At 41.1% G+C, this 22969-nt stretch overlaps 1 protein-coding gene across 3 annotated transcripts in view; it reads right to left on the bottom strand.

Annotated features, from left to right (window-relative positions):
* Positions 1-22969, bottom strand: part of FRAS1 (Fraser extracellular matrix complex subunit 1) — a 404600-nt gene that overhangs the window by 30704 nt on the left and 350927 nt on the right. For all 3 annotated transcript variants that reach the window (XM_036104730.2, XM_078068823.1, XM_078068824.1), the window contains 10 exons: positions 22309-22555; positions 20731-21075; positions 19003-19163; positions 18293-18440; positions 11720-11925; positions 8534-8690; positions 6394-6594; positions 4653-4840; positions 3190-3465; positions 650-882 (listed from right to left, as the gene is read on the bottom strand). In XM_036104730.2, the coding sequence (XP_035960623.2) occupies positions 650-882; positions 3190-3465; positions 4653-4840; positions 6394-6594; positions 8534-8690; positions 11720-11925; positions 18293-18440; positions 19003-19163; positions 20731-21075; positions 22309-22555 (2162 nt within the window). The remainder of the gene's footprint in view (positions 1-649; positions 883-3189; positions 3466-4652; positions 4841-6393; positions 6595-8533; positions 8691-11719; positions 11926-18292; positions 18441-19002; positions 19164-20730; positions 21076-22308; positions 22556-22969) is intronic.

The raw sequence follows: 22969 nt of genomic DNA, 5'->3' as shown, positions 1-22969 counted from the left end.
TGTCCAGTGACTTTCAGTTTAAATGGTATTATTACTCTGTTCACTAGATATTTAGCAAATGTCTCTTAGGTGCCAAGAAGCACTGTCCCAACCAGAGGGGGATCCAAAAAAAAAAAAAAAAAAAAAATCATGGTCCCTGCTCTCACCATCTACTACGGGGACAGAGAGAGAATGAATGATGATAATGCTCTGAAAGAGGTATACATGGGTGTCAGGAGAGCTGGAAGGAGGAGCTTCCAAATTACATTAGGAAAGATGATGGGGAAGTTCCTAGAAGGGATGTCATGAGCTAGGTACAGTAGGACAATAGGATTTAACTCCAGTGAGTGGAAGGGGGCTGGGAGGATTGCAGTCAGGAGGGACAGCATGGCAGAGGCACACAACATAGAAGAGTTGGAAGCCCTGAGGATTTGATTTCAGTTTGATTCTCTGTGAGGAGACTGGCAGGTGAAAATGACAGGCAAGGGACATGAGGCTAAGAAGACAGACAAGGGGCTGCATTTTAGGGGGACTTTGAGAATTTAAATTTTTTCTGAAGCACTTATCCACCACTATTCTTATTTTGCAGGAGCATCGCTCATTGGTCTGTCTGGCCCAGAAAACACACAAAGGAGAGGCCCCTCACGGGGGACGGCACCACCTGCCTGACCTGTTTGGATGCTCCTTGTGCTTGACGTCCAGGTATTTCAAGGTGGCAATGAAGGACTGAGCCTGGAAGCCTCTGGCTGTCCCGGCTACCACTGGGGTGTGGCAGATAGCACTGTCTGTTCCAATGGTAACAATGTTGCTCCTTAAGGGAGTCCCCACGTGGCCCACCTTGTCTACGGCCTTTGCCACACAACGCACATGGAACCTCCGGCTGAAGTAAATGCTGTCCAGGACCTACCAGGAAAAATAAAGTACTTCAGACATGTGTATATTCCTTAAACAGCTCCTTACACTGTATCTTCTGGATGACATGACACGACCAGTTTCTGGTACAGGGCTCTCTGTGCAGACCATCCATCATCTGTCTATCCATCCATCTATCCACTCATCTATCTATTCATTCATTCACCACAAAACTGCTGACTTTCTCCCAGGAGCCAGGCACTAGGGACAGAGCAGTGAGTACGTATAGCCTGAGGCAGCATGTCAGACAAGGAGCAAGTAGACAGACTGGAGCAAGAGCCCAGAGATGACCAGTTACCAGTGACAGTATTGTTCTCTTTATAGACTAGGTTCAGCATAAGGACTACTCAGCTGGTTTCCAACCCTTCCATTGAGACTGGTTGGCCTCCAAGTAATTTTTTCTGAGGGTATATGTCAGGATACAGAAGAGAGATGTTTCCTTCCCAGGAGTTCTTATTTTTCTTTCTTTCCTACTGCTAGTCCCTCCCCCCAACCCCCACTTAATGACCACACACACACTGTAAAGGTTATAATAACATGAAGAGTTGAAGTTGAGAACTTGGCCTCTGACACCTACTGGCCTTTGAAGGTCTTTCAACAGATTCTTTCATGTTCTCAGACACAGAGAAGCCATAAGAATGCTTAACTCAGTCTATGCAGAGGCAACGTGGGTCACCACAACTCTTTAGATAATGTGTGCATACACATAGGGAAGTACATAAGAAGAAAAATTAATTAGTAGTTCTGTGTGCCACAGACCTCCCACAAAGCAATCATACAAACTTATAAATTTTACCCATGAAAACAATTTTCATTGAAGCCCATTAAAAATTAAAGAGGATTTTTCCATTAAAATTTTTTTTAATTAGCTGCCAACACTTTATTTATTTATTTACACATGGACTTAGTTCAGAAGGGATTTGAGGCATCTTACAAAGATGCACACAATGGTATTAAATAAATAATTGAAGAAACAAAGAAAGAGCAAAGGAAACTGGGGTAAAAGTATTAGCCACCAAGTCACGGCAAGAAGAAAAACGGAAACATCAACTTGGTACCTGTTAAAAATGTATATTTGGCCCAAATCACATGGAACTGCCTTCATGGTTTTTTGAAAAGAGAATTAGATACTTAGGAAACAATAAGCTGTTAAGTCTTATCATTTCAGTTTTTAAATTTTATCACATAGCTTAAATTTGAACTGGGTTATATTGCAAAAGAATTGATCTTTTGGCCTTTCTGAATAAGCTGTGCAGAAAACAATGGATGTGAGTGACATTGCTTTACCCAGAGCCCCCCGTCCATCTCTGCCTTCCCTCCACCATTATCCTATCTATGGGAAGCACTTATTAAAGTGAGAACAAACTGAGAGTTGAATAGGAAAAAAGCTAGAGAAATTCAGTCTGAAAGAAATCTCTGATGTCCAAAATTAGTAAGTGCACTAATTTTAATCAAAAACTGTCGAGGGCTTACTATGTGCCAGATACTGCGCTGAGGATCTCCACTGCTTTTGGTTCTCTCTCTGAGGAGAATGACGTCACTGGTGTGATGAGCAGTCACCACAGTGCACTGTTCCTTAAGGTTGGGAAAACCCTCACTATTCATTGCTCTGTGATGGCGGCAGAGGTGTGGGTCTGGTGTCTCGACTCCTGGAGGACAGCAACTGCCTAGTGAGCTTCTTCTCATGTCTTTCTCCAATCCTGTATAACGCCGATCGCTCGAGAACCAGTCTATCCTTTGTTTAATCACTGCGCCATCCCTACTATGTGCCGTCAATGTGCTGAGCACGTTAGGCTATGCAAATGTGGTAGAACCCTTGGTCCATGTCCTTAAGGAGTTTATATCCTACTACTTATTGAACGATTGAAGAGATGTGAAAAAAAGTAATCATTAATTGTACCTACGTGGAATCTTTGATTTACTTTACCATTTATAGATCACTTTTATATCTGATTTGTCAATGACTATCAGTGGCTAAGTGGAAAAGGTATTATTTTGCAGATCAGGAAACAGAGACTCAGCTCCCCTAACTTCTTACCATCACATAGTTAAAAGTAGGCAGAATCAAGATTAGTAAACAGGTCGATTACTAGCTTGGATCACTTTCTATGACACCATATTACCTTATATATAAGAATAAAAATACCTGTGTATATACTGTGTGTACCTGCTTATTTGTTTATTTTATTCCAAATGACACACAAGAGCCTTAAGGAATTTATCTGATAGAGTTGCAGTGACAAAGAGAAGCACCAGTTTTCTCCCCATGCAACCAGGCCCAGATCCCCCTAGACCTACCATGTGGTTGACACTGGTGAATGGCGTGTTGTCAGTGATGGTCTCAAAGGGTGACCGGGCCCCATTGCCATCAGTGGGGGTGGCCACTTCCCAGCTGAACTGCACCGATGTTTGGTTGATACCAGCCTCGCTGCAACGCTCCTTCATGATGGCGTACTTGGGGAAATGAGAGTCACAGGGGGTAACACAAACCAGTGGGTAGCCTGGGGACGGGGATTTCTTGACTCCTTCCTTGGTAACTTCTTCTACATGGTCATAGTCAGCAAGTGTGACAACCTGAAAAGGAGCAACAAAGCTTCAGACTGGGCTGGGTGTTGGGAGGCTCAGAGAACTAAGGCTCCCCTCCCTAGAGATCCACAAGATCCCTTAACTGCTAGGGATTCTTTAAAATATAATGAAAAAGAAAATATAACGGAAGTTTTCATAGTGCTTTGCCAGGCATCCCTAAAAGATACTACAGATCTTTAGTGGTAAAGAAGATCCTCCGTCTGCCTGAGCTAAAAGCTTTAGTATCTTGTTACTCTTATTCCTAAATCAGAGCTCTATCACTCATGTGAAAAATACTTTTATTTTTATGCACACTGTAACCAAAGATATATCATGAATAACAGTTATTAAGTTTAAAGTTCCATTAAGAAAAAAATAAAGTTGCATTAAATTACTAATGGTATGCAGTAGTATATTTGGCAAAACAAAAGTAAATAAAGGTAGCGTATTTCTTCCATGGTTGAATAAGAGACACATTTTGGAATGATCCTTCTACTATATGAGACTAGCCCGGGGAGGTTAGAAGACTTATTCTGACTGCTTCATTATTATGGGTTAAATTTCCCTTGGCAACCTCCAGGCATTTTCCTCCTAATTGTAAAGTCAGGGCATTCATTCTATATATGCCCAAATTGGGAGACTGGGTACTACACTTCTGCAAATACTTAACTCTATGCATATGGCAAGTTATGGAGGATAATAGATATGGGGTAGCATTACTTTGTTTTTTCCCCTTCTAGGTCCCACCAAAGAAATGAGAAGATCAGTTGTATTATACTTCCCATGTTTATCAGACTAAGGTATCAACATGGCTTGGTCTTACTCTTATGTTAGAACAGGGTTTCTCATCCTCACTGCTATTAACATTTGTGCCAAATAATTCTTTGTTGTTGGGGCTGTCCTGTGTATTGTAGGATGTTTAGCAGCGTCCCTGCCTTCTACCAACTAGATGCTAATAGCACCTAGTGTGACAGTTGTGACAACCAAAAATGTCACTAGACATTGCCAGCTGTCCCCTGGAGATGGTGGCACACAGGGAAGGGATTTGCAAAGGAAAGGACAAGATGGTTCCTGGTTGAGAACCACCATGTTAGAAGAATGAAGAAGTACAGCACCAAAGGCCTACTTCTCTCAAGTTATCATCTCCTAGTCACTAGGACATAAAAGCAGCGATCCTTTTGGGTCAAGCAACTCACGATGGGTGGTGCTGGCAGTATGAGACTCCCTGCTGCCTCCTGGTCTAGAATCGTCACTGTGGCAGTGGTCACATCACCAAGAACTGCTTCCACTGGGTCATCTGGACCAAGGACTAGGGAGAAAGATTCATGCCATTCCCGGTCTTCATTGGATAGGATCTCGACTTTAAAAAAGATATGATCCACACCTTCACCAAGGACAGAACACAGAGAGAGCAAAGGTTCTCATTAGGTGATCAACCTCAGACACCGCAGGTTGGCACTGCTGAGATTTCATGTTAAAATATGCCCTTTCCTTTTAGAGGTTTTTCTATAAATACAGGGGCTGCTAATCACTTTAGTCCTATCTCCAGTGAGAAAGCTATTTTATAGACCAAACTCAACCTGTGGTAGAGGCTCAGTTTTGTAGATTTACTATTCAACACCATATGAGGATTAATGGCCCCTGCCTGACACGAGCTGGTAGTAATAAAAATCTATGATCCAAAATACACTTCACCCTGGTTATGAGTTTTTTTGCTTAATTTTTCTTCCCCTTTACACTCAGGCATGAGCTCCTGCGTGGCTGTGAGTGGTTGCACCCATGGACACCCCTCAGAACTGTCCTGAGAACCAGGATCTCGAAGGCTTCCTACCAGGCCATCCCCACAAAGACAGTAGCGTAAGGGTTTGGCGGCTTGGAAGGAGAAGGGTTAGAGCCTTAGGAACTGCCTTCCTTCTTTGTAAAATGATTCTCTGGGGGTGCAAGCATCTCTGGTGGTAGTTAAGTTTCCCTTCTTCCTCTCCTACAGACACCTACTTCTAAGACCTATCTTTTCTCCAGATCCTTAGCAGAAAAGGAAAAAGTAGACACATGGAAGAACAGTCCTTGTGTGGAGGCGGAGGAAGGGCATCTACCCTTCTGGCAAACACTAACCAGATGCACAAGGGATGGAGCCAAAATCCCTTTAAAACGCCAGTGGAATGAGAGACATCAGAGATCCCCCCCCTCTCATTTCTGAGGAAGTCACTTCCTCCCCCCACTTGCCAAGACGTCTCTGGAAAGGCCTTCTACCACTGTTGCCCATTTCTGGCTATCTCACAAATGGTGCCAGGATCTACACCAGTCTTTTTGCCTTATATTGCTCCAGAAAGTTCTGTGAAAAAATCTAGCATATAATTCAAGTCCTTCTCTGTCTAATTTCTCCCACCAAATTACTATATAAGACAGTTAAACAGATAGCTGTGACCTGAATCCCACCTTTCTCTCTTCTCTGACTCATCTCCACAGTTCCCTCTAGAATAAACCTTTTTTGGAAATCTCATAACAGGGTATCCTGTCTCCTAGCAGATGTTAAATCACCGGAGCACAGAGATTGTGCCTTCTGGATTTGCGTAATCCCTGTGGTTTGTACCCATGTTTTACTGAACGATGGTAGTCATGTTTATTCTTTTAAAATCAAATGCATCTGACTCAACCAAATCATAGGCTAACAACAACCAAAAAATCCTTTTAAATGAGCCCAAATGCCAAGGATGTTCTGAAGTAAGGGACCTACTTTTGTTCTTTCTCAATGCCATTTTTACCAACTAAAAATTTTAAAGATTCCTGTAGTATCAAATGTGTGCTTAATAAGTACTTCATGCTTAATAAGTACTACTGTTTTCCTCTTTTATTTTTCTGCTCACTCCTTTCTTCAAATACAAGATATTTGCCTCTCTATTAAGTAAAACCCACAGATTAGGATTGGCATTCAATTACCGGGACTAAACTTCAAGACTCTGCTCTTTGGGTAATAATCCACCCCGGACTGGGCAGACCCATCCCGTGTGCTGCAGCGAATCTTGGACGTCCTGTTCTGATCCCCTCGGCGGATCACCTTGATGTTCAGGAGGGCTATAGCATCTGGCCCCGAGGGTTCCCGGACTTGGTATGCAGCTTCTTCAAACTCAATGGTAGGGGCTAAGGAAACAGGATTAGAAAAACAAGAGCAGGTTAGAAAAGCACAAAGGATTCCATTCCCCTGAAAACACCTTATAAAGACAAGAGGGAGTTTTCCACATTAGTAAGCAATACAAAGGTAAAATGGCTTGCAGTCATAAAAATCAATCAGTTTTTAACCTCTCAGCAAAGCTTTGGAAAAGGAACTTATTTATGATTCTGCAGGAGTTGTTTCTCACAGATTTCTTATTAAAAACAATAGTGGGGGAAATATTTTTAAGCACTTTGAAATGCATGATGTACACGTTTCCATCTGGGCATTACAGCTCACAAAATGTTTTTAAATTCACATACTTTATCAAGGGACTGAGTCAGAGTAAGCCCTTGATAAATACTTATCGACCAATTGCATGAATCAACTTTTTCATTTATGAGATATGAATTTCTAAGCTTTATAATTTATCTCATTTATACACTACCTAAACTTCCCAAGTCCATCTCCCATCTCTGATCTTCTGGGTCCTTCTTCCCAGAGCCCTCACATCTCCCATCCTTAAATTTTCCTAACTTCTCACAGGTTATTTAGTTAAAAATTAGTAGTTTTAATGAAGAACACAAGACTTCCTAACATAATCTGGTTTGAGGTACTATTCTCATTGCTATGAAGTGATTAATATGTTGGTTTTTACAAAAATTTCAAATTGTGCCTTCTTTTCCATTATATTCTCACGGGGAAGGGAGAGGTGGTAGTGGTGGATAGAGATAAAAAATCGGATAATTGAGAGCAATTACAAATTTTATACCATTTCTAATATACTATAATATTTTGCAGAAATTTCTGGAGTCTCTGTTCATTTCCCTCTTTCCCTCTCAGAAAATCAACTCTTCCTAATTGTAGAAGATAAGCTTCCTTGGAGACTTCATAGTTTTTAATGAATGCTCTTTGGAAGTTAGGAGAGTCACTTATTACCTTTCTGAGCTTCAATCATAGGGTTTCTGTATGACCAGGAAAGGTTCACTTCAGGATCTGAACCCGAGTCCTTGGGTAAAGGACTAATTCAGCTTCAGGGCTAGCTTTTCTTATTTTACCCAATGTCCAAGTTAGTCCCCAATTTTATATCAGAAACTCTGAGAGTCTCACTAACTCTCATGTAGATTCTAGAATCTGATAAAATAAGGGTTACAACTAGTTTTGCTGCTTACAGCTGTGTAACTAAGAGCATAAATTATATAAATTTGCTGAAGCTCAATTTCTTCACCTATAATATAGGGATTATAACACCTACCTCAAGGGGTTACCATCAGGATTAAATGAAATAAGATAATATAATATGCTTAGTATAGTCCTTGGTCTACAGTAACATAAAAACAGCTATTACTATTTGTAATATTATCCGTTCACTCATTAAAATATCTATTTGAATAAAACAATTATGTCCCAATTTGAAACAGATTTGGTTTTGTTTTCCATAGTGCCTGGGTCATTCTTTGCTGACACCTGACTAAAGAATTTAAGATTTGGGGGGTTAATAGGCCAAATCAATTAGAAGGAAACTGAGAAATTAGACTCTTCCGGGAAGGTGGCAGTGTTTAAATTAGTTCATTGGATTCAACTGATTCTGATTGTATTTCCAATCTGGCTCCTGAACTGCAGAGACTTATATAGGTTTTATTCTCTGTCTGCCTTAGCATCTCTGTCCTAGCTTGTAACCATACTCATTCCTTATCTCTTGGCAATGTGGTAGGGAATAATGAGATTAAGCACACCTATAAACTTATTGGAACTCTGTAGAGGATGATCACTTGCTGCCAATAGTTTATATAAATACTCTGAGATTGTTATCAGTAGGCACTTTTATAGCACTTTCATTTTAAAAAACACCTATAATTACATTGTTAGTAAAACATCAGTTCATGTTCTATCAACCAAAGAGTAACTAAAGACAATATCTTCTGTTACCATCTTCATCATTGGATATGGTGATGGTGGCCATGTTATTCTTTCCAATTCTGGCTCCACTCCAGTGGTTTCCAAGAGGATGGCCGAGGTAGACCCTGAATTGTTCCTCAGGCTCAAACATGGAGTCATCATGGATAGAGACAGTACAGTTCTTCATCTAGAGCCGATGTCATAAGATAGATTAAAATTTGCACTGAAAAATCAGTAATTTTCTTGCTTTTCCTAGAAAATGATTTTTCCTCTTTGCAGCATCAAAGAGTCAACATAAATTAAAAAGGAGCCAAACCATTTCATTTGTAAAATAGAATGTTTAAATCTAACAGTTCATGCCTGACAGGGACATAGCTATCTGTGGAGCCTTGTGTTAGAACACTCCAAACCACTCTGAATGATTGGTCATGGATTATGAAAAACAAGATCAATAAAACAACCCACTCCAACGCACCTGTAGGAAATTTGTGCACTTTCCCTGATCAGACCAATGCATAGGTACACATTATGAAAGATAAATTTCTGATGATGGGGGTTAACATATGGATTAGGCTTCCTGGAGAGAGCTAAACAATGGTCCATTCCCTCGGTAAAAACTGAAGAGTTTTAGAAGGAACTCAGAAAGGCTTCTTGTTAGGCTGAAGATACCTTTCAATGCTACAGAACTCTCAAATATGCTGCCAAATGGTGTCTCATCTGAACACTGCTGAGTTCTGAAAGTCTGAGAACGCAATCTAAATCTCTGTTTGACAGAAAGATATCAAAGTGCTTCCCACACTGATTATTCTCTACTGAGGACTGTATTCTTAAGAAAACATAAAATAAGGCCAAAACATTTTAGATGACACAGTAACCTCAACAGTAGAGTCATGTGATGTGAAGTGGGATGATCTTTAGCTGAACCATTTTAAATCCACTCTACTACTGTATTGCAAAGGATCTGTGGGTATAGAGAAGTTCCACTCTCATACTTCTGAAGTCATACTAAATGGAAAGAGAATATCCTGTGAAAGTTTATAGGTAGCTTGCTAACCAGGTTTTAAGGCCCTGAGAATGTCCCTTTTTTTTCTTGATAGAAAACATGAATTTAGTAGTGACTCTTCAGGATATCTTTTTAAAAAGGACATTCTAGTGAATCACAAGTTTCAAAGACAAACTGCTTAGCAAGCCAGAGAAAATGGAGATTCCAAAGTGTGCTTATGAAGAATGATAGGTTGTCATGTGGATAACATATAGATGATTAGACTGTATTTTCTTTGTAATTTTATTAAATTATGAACCGTCTCTTGGATAAGCAGAGAGTCCTCTTTTGAACTTAAAACAAATACAGACATGTAGACTCAAAGCTGAAGATTCTATCTGTAGTATTTGTGTATGTTTTTAAACACATGTTTCAACCTGCCACCAGTAAAATTCCCATAAAATATATAACCAAGACAGGGCTTCTATGAGTCATGAATGTATAAAAGACCAAGAGTCTCAAAGAAGGAAGCTATCCCTTTTTTTTTGGTAGTAAAGACGAACAGAGGAAGAATCTGCTGTGACTTACCCATTAGAAGATGGGTAAGATCTTCCAATGCTAAACTTCAAAAGGACTAATCATAGGGCGAACACCTGATATGTTGACTATACCAGAATTGAAAACTCTGTTCAACTAAGAACACTATGATCAAAGGTAATAGATAAGTGACAGAAGGCAAAAATGTATTTACAATATCTAAAATGTCTACAACTGGCAAGGAATTAATATTCAGAATTACAAGACTGCAAATCAGTAAGAAAAAGACAGCAATACAATAATAAGGAACAAAGGATAAAAATAATTTACATAAGAGGAAACCCAATAAACTAACAAGCATATATACTGGTAGTAATTGGGAAAATGCACATTAAAACGAGGTATAACTTTATACAAAGATTAGCAAAAATCCAAAAGATGAGTAATGCTAAGTGTTGAAGGGGATATAGGATTATAACAACCTTCATGGCACTGCTAGTGACTTTCTGGAAAGTGTTCTGACACTATTTTTTCAAATTAAGCACATATGTGGCCTTTGGTCCAGCAGTTTTGCTGCCGAGTGTATATCCAAAGAAATTCCCACTCAGGTCTGTAAGTGGACATGTACGAGGATGTGCACTGCAGCATTATTTGTGGGGGCAGAGTGTTAGGAGGTGACTGGGCGCTAATCTCTGAGGTTCCTCATTGTCTACTGCTAAGAATGGATGGTTCTAATGTACTAACTACCCATCATGAAATATTATGCACTATCTCAGCAACAGATTAGATGTACACATAAATGATGTTTACTGAGTAAACAGAGTAAAAGTTTGAAAAAGATGTAACACAGTAGTAGTTTTATAAATTAAAATTTGCATACAAAACAACCAGCATTTTAAAAGAAGAAATACAAATTAAGACATATTCATTAAATACAACAGATTGATGAGTTCTGAGATGGGGAATGAAATGTGGCTGGGGAATAGGCATAAAATAAAACAAATAAACAAAGTAAGAGAAGGGACTTGAAATGACTAAGGGGACTGTGTGTTTTGACTCAAGAGGGTACAAGCGACTCAGTTATCTGAAACTGAAATCCAAAAATGGGGAAATGTGATTCTCATTCAGTATACATATACTTTTGACATACACTGAGGTTGCAGGCTTTGATTCCAGTGTAGCCATACTTACTGACTGGAGTTTCTCAGGAGTTCCTGTGCCCATACGCATCACTTTTCATGTAATTGCTAAGCAGAGAACACTCTCCTGGCTTGAATCTGCTCAACATCTGCCTATTTGGTCCTATCCTATTGGTTCTATACTAGAATCTATGCTGCCCCGAGACGGGGGCCCAGGTATTAGAGAATTGTCTCGTCCTCCTCTAGGTAACATTGGTGGAGTGTGTTCATCTCTAATGTAGTTGCGAATTAAGAGGAGCCTCATTCATTGGTTCTGCTAAATTCCAGAAATGTTACATGTCATCTAAATTCCCAGCTCAACCAATGATATATGTATTTAGTTTTAAGTAGGAGACCAAGAAGACAGCCACAGGGGACAGATGATAGTATTATAAATAGTATCAATCAGTAGAAGAATTCCTAGGATGTTCAGAATTTGTCTAAATGACTTCATTATAGACAGTAAAGGCATCAAGGAAAAAGAGAATCTGATCTTTCAGTCATCATGAATCCACTTACTTTCTCCCCTTTCAGAAACGTAATCCGTGAAGAGTCCGCATTTCTTCTCTCCTCAAAGTCCTCCATGACCTGAGCTGAATGGCCCTGGGTATAGCACCTCACTGATGACTCATAGCTCAGGTCTCCACTCCGAATGATGGGCACCTGCAGGACACCCTCTTTCTCCTTCACTAGGAGCAAATCCTTGGCAAACTGCATGCTGGGCACTGTGGGAGCAGAAGGAAAGATGGAGGCATTGTTAGTGGGAGGCAGAGGGGAGATGGCCGCAGCCCTCAGTAGCCACTTGGCAGGACAGGTCTACTAAGGGCCATCATCACAGGCTGGCAAGTCAGAGACGGTAAGCAGATTTCAAGGCATGGTTGCTCTCAAGACAAGGGAACTGCTTCCATTGTTGAGCGTGCTTCTAATGAAACAGAATAAATCAATTTTGCACCTGTGTCTCCCAGCTTCAGGGTGTGGTCCCCATCTCAAATGCAGATAAGTAATGCAAGCAAAGAAATGGGCCAGGTATAAGGAAAATTTTGATTGAGACTTGAATACGCAAAAAAATTCACTTTCCTTCTAAGGCTACAAAAAGGAAAAGGGCAGTGTAAGCCTGACAATAAACGGCTACTCACATTGGGCCTGGGGCCAGGGAGACAGTAAGGAAAAGTGGGGATACCGGTAAAGAAGAAAGCTCAGGCCTTTTTAAAGAGGGTCACCCCTCAGCTCCAGGCTTTTGTTGGCAGGTCATCCTATTTTCAGATGAAGCCAGAAATCTGGATTTTTATGTCATATCTGCTAAATTTTTAAAAAGCAACCAGTTAAAACAGGAAAAAGAAGTTCCATAGAGGCCAAACTATTTGGGCCAAACAAAAGACATCCGCATGCTGAATTTGGCCAGTGGGCGCCCAGTCTGTGACTACTACTATAAAATCACTTTTTCTTTTACAGCTCACATGGTTTCATTTGACTTTAGGAAGGGACCACAGCCAAGCTGTGGTTAAAAACATGGACTTTGCAGTCAGTAGGCCTAAATTTCCATCCTAGCCCTGCTACTTATTAGCTGTATGATATAGGGTAAGTTACTTAGATTTTCTGAGGCTTGGGGTTTTTTATTTATAAATTGGAAATATTACTATCCAACTTCTAGAGTTGTTGGAAGGAGTGAACTTCATGAAATAATGTAGGCACGGTGCTCAATACAGTATCTGGCACATCACAGGCACTCCTATTTTGGTAGGAATTATGATATTATGGTTTGTATTGCCCCCAGGTCCAGGGTTCTCAAGATGAAGAATCACTTTTTTCTCCTTACTTCCTACAGTGCCTATAATAATGCTCTGCATTAAGACATGTCCTTTCTGAGACCAACATCTTGCTGGTGATTGCTGGTTTTTTGTTTTTTTTTTTAAGATTTTATTTATTTGACATAGAGAGACACAGCGAGAGAGGGAACACAAGCAGGGGGAGTGGGAGTGGGAGAGGGAGAAGCAGGCTTCCCGCGGAGCAGGGAGCCTGATGCGGGGCTCGATCCCAGGACTCTGAGATCACGACCTGAGCCGATGGCAGACGCCTAACAACTGAGCCACCCAGGCGCCCCCTCTTTTTTTTAAATATTTATTTATTGGAGAAAGAGAGAGAGAGAGAGCAGGCAGTGGGGAGGGAGAGAGGGAGAGAGAGACTAAAGCAGACACCCCGCCGAGCGCAGAGCCTGACGTGGGGCTCGATCCCATGACCCCGAGATCAGGACCCAAGCCAAAACCAAGAGGCGGACACTCAACTGACTGTGCCACCCAAGCACCCCGCTGGTTATTTATTTCTTAATGAGCAATACAAAGAGGTAGGCCCTCCAGTCACATGTCAAAGTCTCCTGGGGCAGAAACTGACTCTAAAGCTGTCGTCCCCATTTCCTTGCCATGTCTCATGTATGCCCTGCCAAACCTGAAAGGAAGGAACCAAAAGGCAAGGACCCACGCACTCTGCGAGTCAATATACAAGAAGCTCTGTTTGCCTCCAACCTGCCCACTGCTCAGAACCGTGGGTATTAGCAAAAACAGAGCAAACTCATTATCTAAGCTAAACCTAACAGTTACCACTTATTACCAAAGAAAAACCCAGCAGATATTTCTTAAAAGAACACCACACCTAGAGGATAATGAACAACTTTGGCATCAGGCCCCAAGCATTTATCCTTTAGGGTTCTGTCATCCAGTAAAACGGTCTGTACTGTTAAAAGGTGGGTGGCAATGACATGACCTAGCATAGAAGGACAGAAGGAAACTTGTTGGCAGGTAAAAACAACAAGCAAGGAAGCTTTTCTGCTCATGAAAAGATTATCTAAAGCTTTGGATTGATTTCTCTTGTTGGCCCAATAGGCATCAAGTCAGATGAGAGTTAAAAGTGAAAGTGGTAATGTTTGGGTTTTGTCAGGTATTAATCAACCCCAAATTCTTCTTGAGCTGTAAAAGACTCCTTTTTTTTCTCTTTAACAAGACAGTAAACCTCACTCCTTTCCCTATCTGGAAAAAGAGGGAGAGAGAAAGAGAAGTAAGGGAAGTGGGTGAACATGTCTCACGATTGCCTGCTGTGCTGAGAATGGTTCCTGCCTCATGGGGCCCCTTGTCTGGTGGGAGAATGAGGCAAGAGACAATGGAAAGACAATATTCAGTAACAGATTTGTGCATGGGGGTTTATGGCATACAAAGGAAAGGCCCAGCCCAAGTCAGGCAGGGTGTGAAGGGCTCCACACATGTCATTTCATGTCCTCCTCTCAATACCCCGACTACAATCCCCTCAGGAAGTAGGAGCACTGTTCTCAGTTCTGCCTGACTGTAGAGCTCCTCTCCTTCCACACCTATGGGGTGCGTGCCAGGAAATGGAGATCACTCGTGGGGGTGCACAAGCTTGCGCTATCGCACACTATCAGCACTCTCAGTGCCTTCATCACACACAGCCCAGTTTGTAGTTATCTCCTTACTTGTGTTAGTCCTGTGTCCTGAAACAGACTGTGGGACTCTGCTCTCCATTCCATTGTAACCCACACAGTGCTGGGCGCCAGACTTAGGCATGGAAAATGCTCATGGAATGCTGTTATCCACTAACCTTCTCAGTAACTGACAAAGTAAGTGCAAATGCCACCCCCTGAAATTCGAGTGCCTCTTTATGGGCAATGGTTGGGTTGGAGATTTAGGAGAAATCCTGCCTCCAGTTCTCTCGAGTTAGAGCAGGCAGGATGCAGTGAACACCCAGGGGTGTGATGAGATCGTGGCTACAAGGCCTTTCCTGTCTTGCTCAGCATTCCTCAGGTCCATACCAAAGTCTAACTCCAGGTACCAGAGCAGAAGAGGAATATGCAAATAGAAAAATGTTCTGAGATGAGTTACTTAGGTGATTTAAGGGCCTGCGATCACCCTGTGGAAAAAGATGAAAGACCTAAGGTCACTTTGGAAGGCTGAAGGTTGACTTTACAAGGACACTGAGTGACATCAAGCATCTAAAACTGTGAGGGGAAGAGTCAGCACGGTAGAGTATAAAACCAGAAGACTGGACGTGGATAGAACAGACCTAGGTTTTAAGTCTGGTCCCACCGCCTCCTCTCTGGGTGATCTTGGACAAATTATCCAATCTGTTTCACTAGTTGAAGAGCTTGTAAAGATTAGAGAGAAGGTAAGATCTTTCCACCTTACAGTGTGCACATGGAAGAAGCTCAACAAGAGTTAGCGATTACTAAGAAGAAGGCTAACCAATAGACATAAGTGTCGAATACTACAATGGGTTACTGAAATAGGTTTGGGGATTTCTTTCTCTGGGATAAATTCTTGACTGAATATGGTTTGTTGTAGACTTCCTGAAAGATGAGAAATATTTTAATGTGCTCATGTTCTAAGTTTGCAACCCTAATGTTCATCAATAAAATATGGAGAAAAATCCAAGTGGAATCTTTTCTGTTGATCTGGGGCAATGAGTTTTGTGTACATGACTGGAGTCCCACTGGCAAGTGTGATAAATTACTGATGTGTCAGGAAGAAAAGAAATTAACATGTATTAAAATCTACTATGTGCCAGGAACCATGGTAGCTATTTTCACATACTTTATCTAATTTAATCCTTACAATAACCTTGTAAGGTAGGTATTTTCATTATCTGTAGATTAACAAAATGAGGCTCAGTAACCTTATGTTGCTAGTCTAAGGCCAGAAAGTAAGGAAATGGTGGGGCTGGGATTTTATTTTAGGACTTCTGATTTTGCATTCCCTTTCCACTCCATCAGAAGGATGCTTTCATGCAAAAGAATTAGAAGCCTTTTCAAAAATGAAGAGAATAACTGAATTTCTTTCCTTCTTCTTTTCAGTGAATAAGAAAAAAAAAAACATATCCCACAGATTCTACTGTTGCACCAAATAGGACTATTTAGTGTAGTGCAAAGGGTATGGACAAGCCAAAGTCTTAGAATGCATGCTAGTCCCTCTCTGTATGAGTCTTGGGGTATTTACTCCTCTGATTCTAGTCTCCTTATCTACAGAATAGAAACAAGTATAAAACCATGAAATTATGAGATAATATCTAGTACATCACTCTGTAAACTCTGACAACACCAAATGTTGGTGAGGATGAGGAGCAGCCAGAATTCTCGTACACCGTTGGCAGTAACACAAAATAGCTACAACCACTTTGGAAAACAGGCTGGCAGTTTCTTGTCACGTTAAACAAACACCATCAAATCCAGCCACCCCACTCCAAAGTATTTACCCCAGAGAAATAAAAACCTATATTCACACAAAAAGCTATATATGCAAATATTTATAGTCACTCAGGTCATAACTGCCAACTCCTGAAAAGAGCTGAAATGTCATTTGACAGGTGAATGGATGAACAAACTGTAGCTCATCTATATAATGGGAAACCACTCTGCAGTGAAGGAAATGAACTACTCGTATATGTAACAACACAGATGGTTCTCAAGTGCAATCTTCTAATGAAAGAAGCTGGACACAAGTTGCTATATTACATGATGCCAATTATATGAGATTCTGGAAATGGCAAAACTGTTTGGGCAAAAACCCAGCAGTGCTTGCCGGGGCTGGCGATGGAGAAGAGGCTGACTACAAAGGGGCACAAGAGAATTCTGTAGGGTATTGAAACTGTTCCACACTTAGATTGCTGGGGTGGGTACACCACTGCATGCATCCGTCAAAACTCACAGAATTGTCCACTAAAGAGGGTGAATTTTAATTTATGTAAGTTAGATCTGAATAAACCTGGGTCTAAAATAAGATATCATTTTGGACATTTGCATTATATATGTATTATGTAATCATATGCATATATGTGCATTATATGTATGCATATGCATTATATATATTTCTCTTGAAGGATACACACAACAACAACAACAACAACAACAACAAACTGGTTAAAATGGTTGGTCTCTAGGAGAACAACCAGAGGGTTGGGAGACAGGGGTAGGAGGTTAGACTTAATTTTCATAGTATACCTTTTTTTGGGTCATTTTTTAAAACTATATAAATAAATAAATAATTTAAAAATAAATGAAAGCGTTAAGGATCACCCTGCTAGGATGCCTGTTCCTTTTCTGGTGACTTTTCAGTCACTGAAAGAATTTAATTATGGGCTCTACTGTCAACCACTGGGGATGTTAATGAGGGTCCTTTTGCTTCAGGTAAAAGGTTTGACCTGATCTTCTTACCCAAATCTACAATCTGACAATTCTAAATTTCATCAACTCTTCCCAAGAAGCAATCATCCTTTTCTGGCCATCTTCCTGTTAGATTTCAGTGGCGACTGATATTTTGTTCATATACTTGTTGTCTATTCTTTCCTGTACACCATCTACCGGACTGCCAGTGTCAATTTCCTCAAACAAAGATCACACCACTCCTCTGCTTAGAAGCATCTGCTGCTCCTCTCTGCTTATAAGTCCCTTAGGTTGCAATGTAAGACCTTTTAGAACTGGAAATGAAATGGAGTCCCAACCTGTCTTTCCATTTCCTTCTATTCCCCTCCTGCCAGGCTTAAAGCAAAAGTAAGCATCTCACTGTTTTCCAAATATGTGTCTTTCAAAATTATATATATACTATATCTCTCCATTTGACAAAACTGTATTTCACTATCCATTAGATGAACTCAGTTCACACCCTAAAGTCCTGTTTAAATATCACATCCTTTGTGAAATCTATGATTCTTCCACATACAGCTGCTCTTCAGCCCCCTCTGCTCCCCTAGCACTGGATTTATAGCACTATTAGGTCATTTATCATAATATATTCTAATTTTTCTGTTCAAGGGTCTGATCCCCTCAACTAGACAGTGAGCTTCTTGAGGACAGGGCCCTAGGCTTATATATCTTTTTGTGCCTAACATAGTACCAGAAACATGAATGCTTATTTCTCCCCCATATTTCTATGTGAAAGTAGGTACATAACATGTGCACGCACACATGCGCGTGCACACACACACACACGCATATTTCTTGAATGAAAATGTGAATGAGTTCCAATGTCATATACTTGGAAGGCAAGGCAGAAATAGAAATATAGTCTGAGCCACGAGCTGGCAGCTCCAATATCTTACCATCCTGGAAGGTGTCATTAATTGCAATGACAGCCTGGAAGGGTTTGGTCAGTTCGGCCCCTTGTGCTGAGCTGAGAAAAACCACAAATGTCTCCAGCCCTTCAATTACTGGATACTGAGTGTCATCTAAGATAGTCAAGGTGCAATACTAGAAGAAAAATCAAGATGTTAATCAGACTTACTGCGGTGATCATTTTGCAATATATACACAAACACTGAATCATTATGTTGTACACCTGAAACTAGTATGTTATATGTCAATTATGTCTCGATTTAAAAAAACAATATAAGAAGAAAAATCAAAGTAAACCTATGGAATGTCCAACACACAACACCCATCTGCCTTCAGGAGAGTAGGACAGAGGTGATAACTTGCTTTTTCTGGTGGTCACAGAGTTAAGTTTTTCTATCCATAAAATGACAATCTCTTTATTACAAACCCTTAGGTGTTTTGTCTCTAGATATTTACATCAACAGGCTGTAGTTCCTATCCTAAATCTGTGGTGATGGATATTAGATGCTGACAATATCATTTGGAGAGTCTGTAGAAGATCTCTCTGGGTTTATTCTCTTGTTTGCATGTTTGTGTTTGTGAAGAAAGGGAAGACAATAATAAGGCAAGGGTGGTTTAGAGTCCTCCACAGAGTTTGGAGAGTGGAACAGAGACAACATTAACAGGCCCATCTGGCCTTTGGCTGCTCTGTGCTCACCTGCTCAGTGACACCTGGCCCAAACTCCACCTTCCTAGAGCTGGGGACATAGTCAACTCCTGGAGTGGCGGAAGCTGGGTCTGAGGGCCGCGTTGCACACCAGACAGATGCGAAGGTAGAAAGGTCAGTCCCATGACGGATAACCGGAATCTTCACTGTACCTAAATGGAGATCCATAGAGATGTCAATGGTCAGTCTTGGGCCAGAAGTCAGTGGGTTTTCAGAACAATGTTCTCCCTCACAGCAATAGCAGCTTTATCCTGTGAACTTGTCTAATCCGACTTCAGTGATGCTCCTGTGTTCCCTCTGAGGAAGGCTGTGAGGTGTCACCACCCCTGTTTTTACTGACACTAAGATCAAGAGCAGACCTGGAGGAGGGTTTCATGGAGGTAGTACTGGAGAGACAGCCCTTAGGGGAAAGTGGTTTTGTGGTTTCATGAAAGACACCGTTCACAGGAGAAAAACAAAGTGGAGAGGGCCCTTCGAAAAACATCTCAAGCCTATTTTGAGAGAAGAAACTCAGAGACTAGGGCCTCAGGGATGAGCTAGAAAATAGTCAATTAAGAAAGAACCAGCTAGGGGACTCTATGGGGCCTGAAGCTGAATGTTTCTAATTAAATGTTCCTAACTGGGTTGATTTCCCTATTTTATCTGAGTGGTGCACACATCATTACTTAAACCATATGTGCTATTGCTTATCTTAGGAATGAAGCTCATCTTCTGGTCCACTGTAACATCACACTTTGTAGTGTCCTAATGATACATATGTAGATTTTTAGCGGTTTTCACAACCAAGGTCAGAGAAAAGCTACATGAAAATCCCATTGCTCATATTTTTTTAGTCAATAAGCTGCGAGCTGACAAGTAGTCACGGCTGCGCATTTGGTATAGAGGAGAGGAAACATGGTATAGGAAAGGTCTAGGTTCTAATTCCAGCTCTGCCATATTAGCTACTGATCTTTGATGCTTTATTTCACCTTTCTGAGCCTCCATTTGCTCTTCTATCTATTGTTCTCTTTTCTACAGAAGACTAAATGAGAATGCATGGAATGCAGATGGCATGGTGCCTGGCATTCAGTAAGTGCTCAAAAATATGAGTTCCCATGATCCCTCAGAGTATCACCTTCAAAGAGGTGAATGGCCTTGACCAGGTGGCTCTGATCAGTGGGTGCTCAACACAGCTGCTGCTCCTTCTGGCAGTATGTCTGCTAGCAGCATGCAGAAGACTTTGAGAACTTTATAGAGCCAAAAGAGGGAAGGAGCCTGGGTGGAAGAAATCTCCCCACTGACTGCTTTCGGGCGTTATATGAATGAGAAAGTTTCATTGGTTAGGACACTGAAACTTTGGAATTTATTTGTTCTGGCAGCTAGCAGTATGCTAAATAACTTACCTCCATCCTCAACAGATCGCATTTCTCACCTTCAGGGGCCAAAATGCTTAGCACCATGCCCTCCCTCCGGACCACAGAGATCAACCAATGAAGCTCTAAGCCAGATCCCTCCCTGCCATCAGTAACCAGGGCAAGAAAAGTGGTTGGAATTCCCTATTCTTCACTACCTTCCATTCTTGGTCTTAATGCCTATTATTATGTCTCCAACTGACAATGAATGGTGTCACTGAGGAATGGCATTCTCAAATGTCTTAAGGACATTCTGAAAACTAAGAGGAAATTGTTAAGAAAGGGATCAGGATATGGGTGATGGAATCCCAGAGATGCTCTCTATTACCTGCATCCTCGCTGACAGTGAAAGCCGTGTTGCCCAGGGACACAGTGGAAGCATCATTGGGACCGCTAATGAGCACTTTGGCCGATGCCAGCCTTCCGATGCGGGCATTGTCTGAAGCATCTGCCAGGACAATCTCAAACTCTTCTTCTTCTTCATACTCACTGTCATCAATGAGCATGACATCACAGGTGGACATGGTGACACCAGGCCCGAATATCACACGACTGTCAGGAGACATCCCTCTAGATTTAAAATCAGAGCCCGATTCTAGAGCATAGAGGCTACTTCCCATAGCTGACTTAGGGACTGTGTAGCAAATTGCAGATACAATGCTGCTTGAATCCCCTGAAATACAAATGGTAAGAAAACAAAAGCATTTGAGTGGGCACTTCTCAAATTTTAAAATCTCTGATAATTTGGTAAGCTTGGTTCCCTCTGACACATTCCATCACTACTTTTGTTCAAACTCTGACAGGAAACCTTCCTGCATTGCAGCTTCTTAAGCCTGTGGTATAAACCACTTGAGGATTTAATATACCCCAAATACTTGCCCAAACACTTTAAAATGGATTTCCTATTCTGTGAATTTTGTGCTCTGTTAATTCACAAGACTCATTGCTCACTATCTAAGACCACAGCGGGTAGAAAGATAAGAGACATATTTGGCACTTTAAGTAGCAAAGTAATTGTGTCCCGAAGGTAGTACTCTGAGCACAGTTCACCGCCTTTCTGAATAAACTTTTGCACTTTAATTCCTAGGGAGAAATCAGCTTGTTTAAAAAAAGAAAAACAAAATAAAAACCTGCCTCTCTGTACAAATGACTTATTAGTGCTGCCACGACCCTGGAAGACAGCTTGATCTGGGCCTGGCTTGCTGGCCCAGAGCAATCAATGGAGCTTGCTTGTTTTCTAAGTGGCATCACCAAGGGTTTGCGCTATCTACAGTGTTTGTTACACTAATGCCCAGTCAGCAGATTCAATAAAAAACCTGACATCATCACTTACAGTCATGTTTGGACTTTGAATGAAGATTTAATTTCCGTGGGTTTTAAAGTTTCAATATTGCACAATCACAAATGCATATGATCTTTGTTTTCAATCCCTCAAGCATTACCCTTTATTTCTCACACATGGTTTATTTCTCATCTGAGCTCTATACGTGACACTCATGTAGGAAAATCTTTAAATATATTTCTGTCTTCTAAAACTAAGATGAGAAGCCAGTTCTTACAAACTTCCCTCCTTGACCAAGGCTACTAAATATTTTATAGATTGGGTGATTGATTAAGAATCCTAAATTCATGAATAATTTGCAAGGCCAAATATAACCAGTCTTCTAGTCCCATTAAAGAATAAATGGGAGTGCTAACAACTTGAACTAAGAAGAGAAGCCTTCTGATAGTACTCACTACAGGTCGGATCATTATTAGGGTTGTTCTGGGAATTTAAATAAGCTAATACATGTAAAGCACTTAACACACAGAAGTTAGTATGGTACATGAACACTTGGCACATAGAATGGACTCGAAAAATGCTAGCTATTGTTATAGCTCCTTGTCACCATTGGCACCAACAGACCTTTTCTTTCGATAGGTGCAAATAGAAAACCAGCGCTCTCGTTGACCCGGTAGGTCTTCTTATCAAACTCTAATGTGGGCTCGTCCTCAGTGTCATTGATAATGACCTTCGCCTGGGTGAACTCCCCTAATAAGGCATATGCTGGCATGCTGAGCTCCACGGTGAAACTCTCAACGTTCTCAAACACATCATCATCATTGATGACAATGGTGCAGGACTTGGTGTCCTCTCGCTCATCAAACTGCACCTGTCACAAAGCAAACAACAAGGAGTTCTGCTGTGTCTCAGATTCCCCTGCTCGCTCCCCCAGAGCATCATGGGAAAAAAGAGGACCCAAGTCTAGTGGGCAGAGCACTGAATGAAATAGCTGGTTCTTCCACCCCAACTTCCTGCTGTATCACCTGGAACACATGGCTACCTGTTCCTATTCTTCATCTACACATTGGAGTGGATTTACCACATAGGGACATGGAGGGCAAAAACACCTCTTACTCTTTGGTGACTATAGAAAAACATGTTGGTAACTATTTATATCTTGTTTTACTAATTCATTTGGGATAGCAAGAGTCATTTGACTACTCAGGTCCCCTTCTATTTGTGGCAAGTTTACCTGGAAAGATCTTTGAACTTGGAGTGTGAAATTCTGGCCTTAAGCTGGGTT

This window comes from Halichoerus grypus, chromosome 3, assembly GCF_964656455.1.
Source record: "Halichoerus grypus chromosome 3, mHalGry1.hap1.1, whole genome shotgun sequence".
NCBI classification, from domain to species: domain Eukaryota; kingdom Metazoa; phylum Chordata; class Mammalia; order Carnivora; family Phocidae; genus Halichoerus; species Halichoerus grypus.
Note: the sequence above shows the minus strand (reverse complement) of the source record. Positions and strands in the feature narration are given on the sequence as shown.